This window comes from Callorhinus ursinus, unplaced genomic scaffold (genome assembly GCF_003265705.2).
Source record: "Callorhinus ursinus isolate GAN/ISIS: 27379988/994484 unplaced genomic scaffold, GSC_fseal_2.0 scaffold7, whole genome shotgun sequence".
Taxonomy (NCBI): Eukaryota; Metazoa; Chordata; class Mammalia; order Carnivora; family Otariidae; genus Callorhinus; species Callorhinus ursinus.
The window spans coordinates 61,624,911-61,640,075 of NW_027397069.1; the positions used below are offsets into that span (position 1 = coordinate 61,624,911).

At 42.0% G+C, this 15,165-nt stretch overlaps 1 protein-coding gene across 8 annotated transcripts in view; it reads left to right on the top strand.

Moving 5' to 3' along the window:
- Positions 1-15,165, top strand: part of DCLK1 (doublecortin like kinase 1) — a 335,073-nt gene that overhangs the window by 268,547 nt on the left and 51,361 nt on the right. For 4 of the 8 annotated variants that reach the window (XM_073894691.1, XM_073894689.1, XM_025875275.2 and 1 more), the window contains 2 exons: positions 5,446-5,530; positions 8,432-8,540. In XM_073894691.1, coding sequence (XP_073750792.1) covers positions 5,446-5,530; positions 8,432-8,540 — 194 coding nt within the window. Of the gene's footprint in view, positions 1-5,445; positions 5,534-8,431; positions 8,541-15,165 lie in introns of those variants that run through there. The other 4 variants (XM_073894690.1, XM_025875272.2, XR_012378821.1 and 1 more) reach the window with 3 other exon arrangements.

A 15,165-nucleotide genomic window follows, 5' to 3' on the forward strand; every position in this document is an offset into this window, starting at 1 on the left:
GGGGCGTCTGGGTGGCTCAGTTGGTTAAGCGACTGCCTTTGGCTCAGGTCATGATCCTGGAGTCCCGGGATCGAGTCCCGCATCGGGCTCCCTGCTCAGTGGGGAGTCTGCTTCTCCATCTGACCCTCCCCCCTCTCAGGCTCTCTCTCTCAAATAAATAAATAAAAATCTTTAAAAAAATAAAATAATATAAAGTATAGCAGGTACCTGGAAGAGTAGTGAGCTCCCTTCACCACAGACTAGGAATCTCATTTGAGGGGTAAATCATAGAGGGAATTATTTTATCAAGAGGTGAAAAACTAGATGACTTTCTGGTCCCCTTCCAAACTATGATTTCATGAACAATAATTCCTAAGAAGAGACATTGTGTCCCCTCCCCCCTCTCCCGGACACAACAGTCTTCTCAGGACAAATGGTTCAGATTTTGAATTTATAGATCTTGGCCTGAGTATAGAGAATGGACGCAAGAGGCGAGAGGGCTGCCTGATAAAACAAAGTTGTAACTAAATACATTTATTTTTGAAATCTTGGCTCCCGTGGGTGGCTTCACTAACATCGATTTAATGCCAGTATTCCCATTTTCATTTTTCCTTCCTCTGAGTAAACCAATTTCATGAATAACCATTCTCCAAAAACTTTGACCAAATCTTGATGATAATATTTTACAGTTTTCAATATTGATTCTTGTTATGCACGTGATTACCTATACCATAAACTGTATTTTGGGCTAAACATGCTATGAAGAATGCAGACAGAAGAATTTGAAAAAAGGAATTCCCTTTGCCTTGTTTCACATAACCTTATTAGTTATTACAGATTGATGTCACCAACTTATTGTTCTGTATGCACTTGGAAAACAAATGAATGTGCAGCTTTTTCTAGACACACATAGAATCCCCAGGTTTCAAGCTTTCAACACCAAGAGTATGTTAATTTTTTTTTTTTATTAAAGGTGGTCATCTTTGGAGATTCTGTAGACCTCAAGTCAGGATCACCAAGACAGTAGTTTGAGTTTGTTAAATATTTACTGGTTGTGTTTCCTTTCTGAAGTTCAGCCACTTGATTTTTAAGTTCTTTTTTTTTTTTTTACAATTTTCAAATCAGTATTAACAAAGTAACAATTGTGTGCCAAGACAGAATGTGAAGCGGAAGTGATATGATTATCCAGTCAAAGCTAAAGTTATCTGGTGAGATTTTTCTACCTTATGTAGATCAGTTGGATTAATTGGATATTTTTGAAAACTTGATTCAGTGTAGTCCTCAGTTGAGTGACACCATTAATACAAATGGCAGGGGTAACTAGTACCATTATATTTTAAATGAACTGTTTTTAACTACATAGTCATCAGCTACATCTTGGTAAAATGTGGTTAGAGCTGTTATGTCAGCTTTCTCACTTACTTCAAAAAGTGTGCTATGTTCTCCATCTGTTATATGATCCCAAGCTAAATAGCTACACTGAGGATGTGTTCTTACTTAGGGCAGTACTTTTATGAAGGTGTGTCATAAAAGCATCCAGGTGCGAGCGACCTGCCCACCTGGTTCCCATTCAATCTGCTTGGAGGTGATAACATTTCAAATGTCACAATGTCTTTTAGAGCACCTAATTGCATTAAATTCTAAAACAACTGTATGTTCTGTACTATACCACCCAGATGCCTTAGAATTAGCAAACTGAAGCAAACACAAAATCTTATCATTATATACACTATAAAATGGTTTATCTGTTCAGAAAAACCAAATAAGCAAACTGATTTCACTTGTAAGCATGCAAAAATACAAGTGGGCTTTTCAGCTTCTGTTGGTCATAAATAAAGCCTGATTAATCTCTTTGGGTTAATTTTAAAGAGCAAGAATTTACACATTTTCCCTTTACTGTTTTCCAAATCCTTCAATCAGACTTATGGGCAGTAATCAGTATGTTCCAGCACTGTCTAAATTAGTATATTTAGGATTAGTGAATAGTATACACAAAGAACCATGTTGATTACTGAATCACTTCAACTGGGAGAGAGGACAAAAACATTAGGTGACAAAAGCAGAATCTAAAAAATAACAGTCTGCAAGGATATCAATGTAATAAATATGACATTTAATGTGAAGTCTTAGACTCGATCCAAAACACCAAACTCCCAAATACAGACTAGGGAGATCTGACATACCGTGAGCTCAGTGTTAGGCTAAAACGTTACGGTGCTGTCACTAGGCCCATGTAATCTTTTAAGTGCATTACTATTCCATTCGTAAGGCAGAAGCTCTATCCTCTGCTCTGTGCCGGTCAGGGTACACCTAGAATATTACATTTCTTTTGAGCCCTCGCATTAACTAGAGTTATTGAGAACTGGAGTGTATCCACAGGGTGGTTAAAGGGTCATGGAGTCCTATTCTATGATGAACAATAAAAAAAACCTGGGAATATCCAAATTGAAAAAGAGAAGAAGGGGTCCAGTAGCTATTCCAAATTTCTGAAGCACTGTCATATGAAATGTGGATTAGACCTGCACTGGGTAGCTCCAGAGGTGAGAGCTAAGACCAATAAATGGAAAATGTAGAAGGACATCTTTTTAACATAAGGAAGAACTTTCTTTTTCTCATATGAACAGTTAAGGGGCCGCCTCAGGACATAATGTGTTCAGTAGTGGAGGTGGTTGGACAGAGGCTATTTGACTAAATGGCTGGGACTTTTGTAGTGGGAATTTGGCCTCTGGATGGAAGTAAGGTGAAAGGTAATATTTAAAGTCTACTCCAATCCCTGAAATTCTTTGAATCCATGAATAATCATTGTCTTGGAAAAGTGTATAATGTTAACTATCTTACCTCTTTGGGAAAAAAAGAAGAGATAACACCATTAGGAATCTAATACATTTATTTTACTCTATTTGAGCATAATAAATAAAATGACTACTTTCCACTCTGTTCTCTATTTGTAAGGAAATAAATTTTTCTCTTGAAATGGTCTGTTACCCTCAGCATGAAATTTGAAATTACTTGGGGGTACATTTGCAAACCTAAAGTTGAAAATAAGCAATTCTAAATGTAAGCAAACTTTGTTAATCCTACTTTTTTTTTTTTTTTTTTTTAACCAGAGCCTAAAACCTTGAGGGGTTTTTGTCCACAAGGCAGAGAAAACACAGCTGACATTGTGGCAAGCATTCAGGGCATCAGACGTTTGGTGGCACTGTTGAAAATGCAATTTGTTAGTTGATAAGGCACTTTAGTGAATAATATCCAGTAAGTTGATCGAACATTACAGTTTAAAAGATGTCTTCATATACTCTGGGTCAGAGTTCTATTCTGAGTATCTGATGTTCTTATTAAAAGAACAAGCTTTTGGAATTGAGTACATAAATGTGGACATCTTGCTAGGAAACACGCTACTAATCTATTAATTCTAGTGCTTGATGAAAGAATGTGTCTCTGTATTCTAAAATTTAAAACACCATATGACAAGACAGCACCTGCCACCCCAAACCACAATGTGTCTACATTATTAAACACCACTTGTGATGCTGCTGGAAGAAATTCAAGGATCAGAAAGCCCAGAAGAGAAGGTCTACATTTTAGACATTTACATACTGCTTTTCTGCTTGGAACAACATTATGTCTACAGCAAAAGCAATCACACAGGGGATAAAAGATCTCACCTTCTGGAAAACACACACCTTCCCCTCAGATGTGGTAATGTTAATGTTTATTTTCTCCAGACATGGACATCATAAATCTGCCTTGTCTAAGCCTTGTGTTCCAATATTATAAATACAAGGTTTTCACAAACAGACATCCGTAAAAGTCAACAGAGCATGGCTTAGAAGCTCATACATTTACAGTACCTTCGACAGAGTTGGTTATGACCGCATAGTTAGTGTCACTCCAAAATAAAACTGTTTCAAGGTCACAATCGGAATCCCTCTTTCTAGCCTGAGAGAGGGTAAATGTGTGCTGCTCATCTCAAAGGGAGGCTGGATGAGAAAGGATGAAAAGAACTGCTCAAGTCACCAGACTGATGGGTGGCAGATTCTTACGATATGGGAAAAGAAAGGACACAGCACACAAACTATGTGTGATTCAGGGGTAGACTAGAGTAACCACAAAACTTGTAGGATGTCCTGTAAGGAAGCAGATGCATCCCTGCTGTGAATTTAACTTTCACCCCAATGTCAGCAGTCAGCTTTGGTGAACTTGTCCAATGGAACATGCCTATCTTAACTGCACCCAGGAAAACAGGCAGTGGACTCAAATGGCCCTGCAATGATTTAAGTAACATTTTCCCAATGATATTCATCTTTTTGGTGAAAACTAAAATCTTTGCTTTTTTCTATGCAAGATACTGTTGGGGGTAATCTATAAAACTCTCTCTTCCTACTTTGTGTACAGTTAAGGCTGGATGGAGTGGGGAGGAGGTTGAAGGGAAACAGGTAAGCAGAGGAAAAATAGGTCAGCTTTGCTTCTCGCCACCTCTTCATTATCAATTCAACTACAGATGCTCTTTCCCTTCTCTCTGCTCCACAGACAGCCAGCACCATGAGCCAATGCTGCCCCCTCACCGCCTCCCGCTCCCATCAGGCCAACCGAGTGGATAAACCCAGGGAAACAGAAGGAAGATCTTTTAGGACAAGCTGTGTTCACTGTTTAGAAATAGCATTGAAATATGCAAATTGTGTTCTCAAGGAATAGAAGCAGAGATGGAAATGTTCATTGTTAAAGTACTGCCCTGTAGCTAATCATAGTACTAAATATTTGGTATTGTTTCATCCTCTGAGCTTTGTCATATAGTTGTTATCCTGTCTGCTCTCATTGGTCTTGGGTCAAAATACACCAAAAATACAAGGGAATCACCAGGCTTAGGCTTTAATTCCTGTCTTTGCCTCAGCCTTATTTTGTAACGTTTAACATATTGATAACCTGCTTAGTTGCTTGTGTCTCGATCTCAAAGTGGAATTAACAAACCCACTCTTTAACTTTTCTCCAAGAATGTGGTAAGCCTCAGTATTTTTCTTTTAGGATATTCCATAAAACAAACTGAAGAGAATTTTTTTTTCCTATGGTAAGAATAGAAAAAATTTTGGATGAGATCAGAGTGGCGCCATGTTTGAGGCCTGTTTGCAGATAGACTGTGGAGAAGTGAGGTGAGATGCTTAAAATCTGACAGACCTAAACAGTGAGCTAAGGGATGCTGATTTTTGAGAAAAAGGACTAAAGAGTCACGGAAGATGCAAATTTAGAATGATTATCCTGACACAGTTAAACCATCTATTATTGGTTAATAGGGCGGGAAAGAGAAGTAATCTAATTGGATAGTCTTAAGAACCTCCCCTTTTGAGTGTTAAGACCAAATCGTCCCTGGTGGTGGGTGCAGTTATCCCCCAAGATTCTGGGCTGGGCCTAGCATCTTCAGACTGGCACTCTGACCAAGTGTTTTTATTCTCTGTTTCTGTTCCCTTACAGAGCTCTCAACATGGAGGCTCCTCTACTTCCCTTGCATCCACCAAAGTCTGCAGCTCAATGGACGAGAACGATGGGCCTGGAGAAGGTGGTGAGCTTGGGACTTGGTGTCTGAGGAGAAGTTTTACAGGGGGCAGAGGATGGGTTGGCTAAATTTACTTCAGGAAACTGTAACTTCTCCAGCATTATGAAATAGAAACCTAAAGCAGCTCATAGGAATAGGTTTGCATATGGTTTCCCCCAGGGATCATATCTACTCTATGGGAACAGGAAGAGGGAATTAGCCTAATTGGGAGATATTTCACATCCTCGGAGGGCATAAGTATTCTAAGAAGGCCAGCTATTGCCTACTTTGAAAACAGCAGGAAGTAATTGCTGCCTTTGTCTTCCCAAATTCTGTTCATTTTCAGTATATTAAAGATAATTTACTCTCTTGCTTGACTGTTACAGCTCTACAGATGTACTCTAAAGTGAACTCAATATGTGAAAAATATGGCTTTACAAAAAGAATTACTTGATGGCAATTGCAAAAATATTCTTTGTACCTTAAGTTAGGTCATTTTAGAATTTCTCTGTGATGTGGTCAAATGACCTGGATTCCAGAATTGACTTTTTCACTAACTCATTGAATTGTTTTGTTTTTGGTTTTATTTTGTTTTTTCATTCATTCTTTCTTTTTTTTTCTTTTTTTAGAGAGGCAGAGAGAGCAAGGGGTAGGGTTGGGGTGGGGGAGAGAATCTTAAGCAGGCTCCACCCCCAACATGAAGCCTGACGTAGGATTCGATCTCAGGACCCTGAGATCATGACCTGAGCTGAAATCAAGAGTTGGATGCTTAACCAACTGAGTTACCCAGACTCCCCTCATTGGACTGTTTGGGATAAGCCTCTTCAGCTCTCTACATCTTAGTTCCTCTTCTATAAAATTGTATAAGATTGTAATATATGCCTGCTTCCTCCCTGGGGCTCATTTTCAGGCTCAAATCAATTATGAGAAAGTATTCTGAAAAGTATAAGACTGGTATGATCAAGCCACTGTTAAAGAATCAGCATCCCTTATTTGTTTGAAGTGATATGATTTAATTTTCCAAAAAAGTACCTTTTATTATGTCAAGTGAGATAAGTGATTTGCACATGAATTCTTTCCTGACTACTGTGCAATATCAGATTTTTTTTTTGAATTTCCAGAAGTATGAAATTCAGCCATCCTAGTAGTCTCTTTTGTTCTGCTGTGTTGTATTTACCTAATGAAATGAAATGGTCCTTGGCTAAGACTTTGGCACAGCCTTCTTAGCCAAAAGCCTCAAGGATACATTTTATCAATAGGGGAAAAAAAAAAAAAATTCCAAGCCATGAGCTCCAGATTCGTGCCTCAGTGATGCCCCCAGTGGAAGGAAGGGTGAAGTACCTCCTTCCATTTCTCATCTGGAGTCAGCCTTGCTTCTGACAGCCAACGGTGGTTATTTTTATTATCCATGTAGTAAAAAGCCTTAAGACTGTGTCATCTGAGAGATGTTTTATAAATTTGGGTGCTTTGCAATGGATTTGAAACTTCTTCCACGATCTCCTCTAATTCCCATGGAGTAGATAAAAATTCCCAGTCTGAGTCTTTCAAACAGAGGCAAAATTTTTGGCTTCTTTGGGTGTGAGACGGTGGGGATTGGGGGGGTGGCTGTTAACTGGCTGCAGCTGTCACTTTATTCCAGAGACCACTGTGATAGCTTCTAGTGGGTGAGGACTAAAATGTCACCCATAAAGAGGTAAAGAGGCTGTACAGATGCCAAGGGTAAAAGTAACGCAGCAAATGTCCTACGTTTGTACAATCCTTTCCAGAAATTCCATCCACCCTAGAACCCAGAGTGGTGCAGATCACAGAACCAACATAAGGGTCCTAAAGCAGATGTGTGATAATTGTGAGTTTCCGTTTGTCGTTCGCCAGTGTTGCAGGCTAATGGAGAAGACAGAAATCACCGAGAAAGCCTAGGCACCACCTGAGGTTTTAATTTTATTTTGAGAAGAAATGTTTAGTCTCAGTTTATGATTAAAGGTCAGAATAGGAGCACATTCAGAAAGCGCACTAGGTTTCCATCCCATTTTGTATCCAGGTTGCCTGAGGGAGAGCTAGGATTTATAACTTTAAAGCATGTAAATTTTAGAGCCCAGCTATAAAAGGCTTTTTACACCCCAAAGATGTTAAAGGTTATCCAGTATATTTATGTGACCTAAGTGTGGCTTATTTAGTTTTATGGCCTTAGATATTTAAAGCATTATTAGGCATTTGTAAAATATTTCAAAATGCATTTTAAGGGGGAAAATGTGTTGTGTTAGTGGCACTAACATAATTGAAACTACAAAACTGTTCTGTTCACAGACATAATAAATATTGCCATTTTAACTCAACATCTGCTATGCAGGTTGCTGGTGAGAACATTTGTCTAAAATCTGCTCATTGATACTGGGGAGTGGGGGGGGCGGCGGACAATCAGGGCTTAGTTCATAAGGAATTTTACGGAGATCTCCATTTCAGGATGCAGTAAAGCTAAGTGTCCAAACAGCAGGGATGCTTCATGCTTGCACTGTGTCAGGCAGCCCAGAGTCCCCTCTAAGCTACATTTTCCTCCTGAGCCACATCTAGGAATGTCATTTCTCTGTAGACAGTGGGTATTCCATAAACACCATAGCTCAAATTGGCATGAAACACAAAGACCGAAACTTCCTCCTTGGCTACAGAAAGTGTTGGTCGCCCTCCCATTGGTGGAAGTGGACTCCATATGTCTTAGGTTTCCTTTCGGTTTATCATTCGTCTTGGTAAAAACTGTTGAGTATACAGTGTCAGCAGGGAAGGAGGCGGGGGGCTTGCCTCACTGTACGGAAAGTGACATATCGATTCTGAATCGGTTCCAGTCTATGAGATTATCCTTCTAAATGCCTTTCTGATGCAACATCTGCGTTCCCTTTTCTACCAACAAAAATGTACTAACGATTCTTCCAGAAGTGTCGGAGGAAGGCTTCCAGATTCCAGCCACAATAACAGAACGATATAAAGTCGGAAGGACAATAGGAGATGGAAATTTTGCTGTTGTCAAGGAATGTGTAGAAAGGTGAGAAGGGTATCATTTGCGTCGCACTTTAAAGGAAACACTTGGCATTATGTTTTCCAAGAGTGTGTCTTTATTTGCCGTCTGTGGCACATATGGAATAGGTTAATGTCTCAACTCCAGATGTAGAAAAAAATTTTTTTCTAGAAGAAAAGCCCATCTAACAACAGATTTGAAAAATGTAGTGATTCCTGGGACAATCTATAAATTAAGGACTTTGATTTTTCCTTTTTAATGTACTCAGCAAAACTTTGCCAGATCTTTCAGGTAAGCCCTTTTATTGTGTTAAAAAAAAAAAAACATATTGAATGGTTTTTTTTTTGACGCTTTTCTGAGACATTTTGTAGAGGTCAGAACATTCTTGTATACAGTGTAGTCTAACATACTATCATCAAATTAAATATAATAACCTTGAAAAGCTTTAAAATGCATAGGTATTGATCCCAACAAAAACAGTGTTTAATACATTAAAATGTTTTCAAATGAATGAGCTTGGTACTCTTGGGGGCCAAAGGCACGAGGTTTGGAGTAAAACGTTTATCCCTGAGATCTTGATACCTAATCAAGGACAGTGGCCGGTGGCTACTAGATGAAGTGACAACCAATAAAGTCATAGCCCGGATTAAGGTGGCCTCAAACCCTCAGCTCAGTGTCTGATTTGGGACTCACTTCTTGAGCAGCTTCTCGCTCTACAGGGACCTGGTTGGTTAGGAGCTCCTGCTCAGAGCTGGTGAGCAGAGCGTTGAAAAGTCAGGGGCAACCTGCTTTCTTCCTTGAGGAAGATTTCACTGCTGGCTTCCTTATCACTTCTCTCTGCCCCCGGGGAGGCTGGGCGCCTACTAGTCAGCACTGTGTGAGAATAATGCTCCTTCGCTCAGCTCTACCACTCAGAGAGGCTGCCTTGGACTAGAAGCTTTAGCCTCACAAGATCCAGAGCTTGTTCTTCTCCAGGAGCTTTGATTTAGAAGTGCAGATTCATGCCACTTTGGAGCTGGAAGCCTACACGGGGCCTCAGGCACCACTAGTGTCCTGAGTTTGGCCAGTGATTTGCTCTCCTGCCCCCTTTGCCACTCTTAGGAAGATGCCTCCCTGACTGAGGTCGCAGAGCCCTCGTGAAGATACCCTTGGGCATTAAATCTCAAAACTGCTCCCCCGTCCCGCAGCATGGCAGCTGGGCTGGAATATTCCCACCAGTTCCAGCAAGCCACTGTAGCTGCCAGTCTTTGTGAGGGACGGGCTTGAGGATGGTAGTGTGAAAAACCCCTTAGGAGTTACTGTGAGGCCACCTTTTCTCCTCTCTGTCCCTCAATCACCCCACTGCCACCAGAGTTTGGCGGTTTGTTGCATCACTGCCAAATACAGAAAATTCTCCATTACTTTCCTAGGCCTCACACCTCCAGAAACAGGAACAACCACTGTTTCCTGAGCGTCAACTATATGCAAAGCCCTTACGATAGTTCATGTAATTGTCATCATGATCCCATAATGTCAATATTGTCTCCATTTTATAGCAGACAAAGATTTGCCTTAAGAAGTTAAATGCCCAAGGTTGCTCAGCTAGTAGGTACTTAGAAAGACCTGGGTCCAACACCCACACTTTTGACCATTCTATTGCCGCCAACAAAGAGTCTCTCAGGAGAATGTAGCTTAGCTGATCTAAAGTGACATACACCGCATTTGTCCCCATACAAAAAAGATAGAAATTAAATCAGGAAAGCCAGTCTTAAGGCAATGGATGGATGTGTGTGTGTATGTGTGTTTATATAATTTTATATTTCACTTATACTTTTACTGATAGTAAATTCAACTCTTTTTACCTTTTTTTCCACTGTAGCAAAAAATCCCATTTTGAGCAGATTGCCATGCCCTTCCTACGTGGGGTATCTGGTGATCTGCCAGTGTGCGTCATCTGTTGAGACTGGCATGGCAGCTATGTGCTGTCTCTCCTCGCTAGCACAGGGATCACGAGGGCGGCTTCACCCAACAGTTACTTGTCTTCCCACAATGGAAATGTCTCATGTCTCCGTCCAGAATTAATGTCTTTCTTTCCGGTTTGGATTGTGTTCATTTTGCATGTGTTCACATCTTGGGTTTCATCATACGAACCTTCCGAGTCTACACACCAGATTTCTCCACCAAGTGTTAGTATTCCGCTCCTGCTGAAGGAGGACATATGGCATGTGCCCTCTCTCCCTGGAGGCATCATGGAACATTCTTTTAATATTTTCCAGAGGTCCAGGAAAATAAAAACGAGCTGAGCATGTTGTGAATGGCACACATTGCTTGTGGGTACATCCTGCCGTATTTTGAAGGATACATATGTCTTAACAAGAGCAAGTGTGTCCCTCCTCTGTTAAGAAGATACCATCCCAGGGAAGGTCTTCCTACAACAATGGATGCAATAATAGTGTCGCATAGGCCTTTTGTTCCACGGTCCTGTCCCAGCATATCCTTTGGTAGTGGCTACCGGGTCCATTTCGATTTCTGCCTCTTCCCCAGTAGGCATTTCTCCAGTGGCCTCAGGAGCCGCTAGGACATGCCAAAGGAAGTGGGTGAACTGAGACTTGCTCTATTCCGAAGCTGTTTTATAGACTACCTGAGGCCCCAAAGAGAACGAGAGCTCAAAAGCACTATTGAGAGGTCAGAGCATGAGTAGAGGGCTGGCAATGAGGGGTCTTTGGCTTTCCTGGCTCTTTAAGGACTAATTAGCATACAAGCCAAGGGTACCAGCAGCGCAGTTAGGGGCAGTGACAGTGTCTCCCATGGCTCTTGGCCCTCCTCTTCACCTGCACTGCCTTTTTTAGCAATGTATGCAGCAGAATTGTGTTAAAATTCTAGCTGCTCCTGATTCCCTCCCTCCCTCCCTCCCTCCCTCGCTTTTAAACCCGAGGAACTGCTCAAGGAAACTGTGGGCTTGAGCAGTGAGTGTAGGTGGGCTCAAACCCATCCGAACATCTGAACGGGTTAAAACTTCAGGGCCACAAAACCGGGTTGCATCTACCTAGAAAGTCTTCAGAATTCTCAAGAACCTCCAAAACCTCAGACCTGTGGTTGGAAGGCATTTCCTTCCGAAGTGTGATTTGGCGGGTGAGTCAGGACGAAGCTGAGCTGAGTCTCAGCTAGTCGGCCATGCTCTTTCTTCCTTCTTTCCTTCCTGAGGATGCTCTGACACTGGGCTTGCGCTCAAATTCAAAATCAAACTCTACTCCGGAGATGTCTGACCAGACACTCTGGGATGCCCCAGTTCTCTGCTCTCCATAATTACCCCCTTAGGAGGAGGCTGAGATGGGCTTTATTACGATTATGTAGCAAACGAACGGCGGTGTTTACTAATTCCTCTTTGTTGAGGGGTCCCAACTGCCACCATCTGGAATCTTCACAACTCAACCAACATGCTTGGAGTCCTTGCTAGCTCAGGCCATACCCTGGACTCATACGGGGCTACAGAGAGGGACAAGACCCCAGTCCCTCCGCTTGAGAACCAAACCCATAATGGAAGGATGGCCGTGAAATTCATCACATGCTACTATGGGAATGCCTGGGAAGCTGTTTTTCCTTTTCCACACAAATTTTCTTAGTACTTTGAAAACCTAGCAAACCTTCCATAACAGCAACAACAAAAAGCACGTTAGTCCAGGGCATCCCAATCGATAAGCATTCTGCTGCCCTCCCCACAGCCCCCATCCCAGGGTGAGGGAGGAGGGTGGGGAGCAGATTGGCCCTGGGCTGAGAATCACTAAGTTTAAACAAGACAACTTTCTCCAAACCATTGTATTTTTAGCACAAATACTAAAAATTGGATTTAGTTCAAATTTGTAAAATTTGAATTTCTCTCTTAATAGTTCAGGCTCTAACCTTGGGTTAAACTTAATAGGAAGGGGACCTTACAAATTGAGTTCCCATATAGGAGGGAAAAAGCAAACAGTTTGTCCAGCCACTGCTGCTGCCTTTACCGCAGCATTCAAGGCTCCGTGATTTCGTGCAAGGTCAAGAATGTCATTTCAGGAACAAACAAGCAAATGGCCTGTAGTTTCACCAGCAATCCCGGTGTCTAGTATTCTCACCACAACCAGCTGTAGATGCCTTGGGTTCAAGGACCAGGTTTTGCTTACCTGTGTCTGAAATGCCCGGGTTTTGCTCACCTCTGTAGCCACCAAAGAACCATGCTCATAACCACTCGCTGCGTAAGTACACGGGCACAGAGGTCCTCGGAGTTTGGGTACACAGGAAGGCAAATACTTTGTTTAAGGTTTTATTTCTTGCCAAGTGTTTTCCTTTACCAACTTAAAGCAAGAAGTTAAATTTTTATTCTTATGAAATACATTTAGTACTAACACCTGTTTTCAGGCTTATTTTCCAGACTCAGCTGCTTTCCTATAAACATATACTTCCAATAATTGAGGATTATATCATAACTTTATAGTTCTGCCCTCAAGGAATCAAGAAAGAAAACTTGCGGTATTAATTTTGGTGGTCCTCTGCAGGTCTCTCTGTCTGATATAAAATACGGGTCAATCTAACTGAGTGTAATTAGGTAAGGTTCTGGGTACGGAACCCATAAAGTCCGTTTTCCTAGTAAGCCCTGAGGCCACTGCAGCCCAGGCTTGCTCACATTTTCCCTTCAGCCCGAGGCTCAGGGCATAACCTAGTTTGCCTGGTGTCCTGGCAGCCGACACACCCACTTGCTCCTTGGAGATTCTGCTCCTTGCCCTTCTGGTTCTTGGGGGGCTCAGTCTTCCCGGTCCCACGCCATCCCTTTGCTTTGAGTCCTGTAATGTTACTTATTCCAGGGAAACAAGAGGATCAAATGGCAACATGGGGAATGACAAAACTAAGAAATCCCCCTTCTCACCAATACCATCCCATCATCCGTCCCCTTTGTGGAAGCACAGTGTGGAGTGTCACCTCCATCCCAGCTCCTTGGTCCTGCCTGGGATCGCTGGCTTTGATCACAGCGGTCAGTCCAATAGTTTAGTTTTCTCTGTCATCACATGAAACATTTTAAACCAGATAGGAAAGGGGTCATGGATTTGAATCTCAGATTTGTTTTATTTTAGTTTTCTTAGTGATTCATGAAAAGCAGAATCCAGAAATCCTTCAGCGTTTAGTTTTCCTCTTGCCTAAGGGTTTTCAAATTTGCAAACTCTTCAGAAGCCTCTTAAGAAGAGACCACTTAAAGGGACCCTGTGGTCCTTCTATAATGTGAGGACTCTCCTTGCATGTGTGTAACTTCACTCTCCCATTTATCTAACACACAGGGGCCTGGAAGTCGAGTGGGAGAAGCCGTTTTAGCAAATGACATGAAATGGTATCTAACATGCCCTCGGGACACCCTGCTAGTATCTGGCCTCTTAATTATTTTTTTTAAGATTTATTTATTTGAGAGAGAGAATGAGATAGAGAGAGAGTATGAGAGGGGAGAGGGTCAGAGGGAGAAGCAGACTCCCTGCCGAGCAGGGAGCCCGATGTGGGACTGGATCCTGGGACTCCAGGATCATGACCTGAGCCGAAGGCAGTCGCTTAACCAACTGAGCCACCCAGGCGCCCCTCTGGCCTCTGAATTTATGGGCAGATCACTCTTGCTCTAAACACATAACTAGGAAATCCCCCCCTTTGATTCTCCATACTGAAGATGTTAAAACCCTATTTTAAACTTTTGTTCCTAATCAACCCCACTCCCACTGTATTCATTTGGATCCCTAACGTTGGCTTTTATCGATGGGTAAAAAGCTAAGCTGTTTTGGTTCCCCACCAGAAATGAAGTGGAAATGCTTGTGAAATAGTGGTTTCTTATGATTATTAAATATACGTCCTTCGACAATAGAGCTGTCCTTTTTGGCACTATACTATCTTAGAAATATTAACACAAGTTAGGAAGCTATTTAAAGGTAGCTATATGGGGCGCCTGGGTGGCTCAGATGGTTAAGCGTCTGCCTTCGGCTCAGGTCATGATCCCAGGGTCCTGGGATCGAGTCCCGCATCAGGCTCCCTGCTCCTTGGGAGCCTGCTTCTCCCTCTGCTTCTCTCTCTCTCTCTCTCTCTCCTCCTCTGTCTCTCATGAATAAATAAATAAAATCTTAAAAAAAAAATAAATAAATAAATAAAGGTAGCTATATGACTAAACCCTCCCTCCCACACCCATCACAGAGGAAGGGCAGTGTTGGCTGGGCTGTATATGAAGGAGAATCCTCAAGAACTCTAGAGCCCTGGCTTTTGGGTTTTTTTTTTAAGATTTATTTGTTTGAGAGAGAGAGAGAGAGCATGCTGGGGGGAGGGGCAGAGGGAGAGGGAGAGAGACAGTCCTGAAGCAGACTCCTCACTGAGCTCAGAGCCTGACATGAGGCTCCATCCCAGGACCCTGAGATCATGACCTGAGCCAAAATCAAGAGTCAGAACGCTTTCATTTTATTTTATTTTTTTTTAAGAGTCAGAATGCTTAACTGACTGAGCCACCCAGGCACCCCAGTAGTGGTGGTTTTATCACAAGTATAACATTAAATAGCTCAGGATGGGGCATCTGGATGGCTCAAGCAGTTAAGCATCTGTCTTTGGCTCAGGTTATGATTCCAGGGTCCTGGGATCCAGTCCCATATCAGGCTCCCTGCTCAGCAGAGTCTGCTTCTCCCTC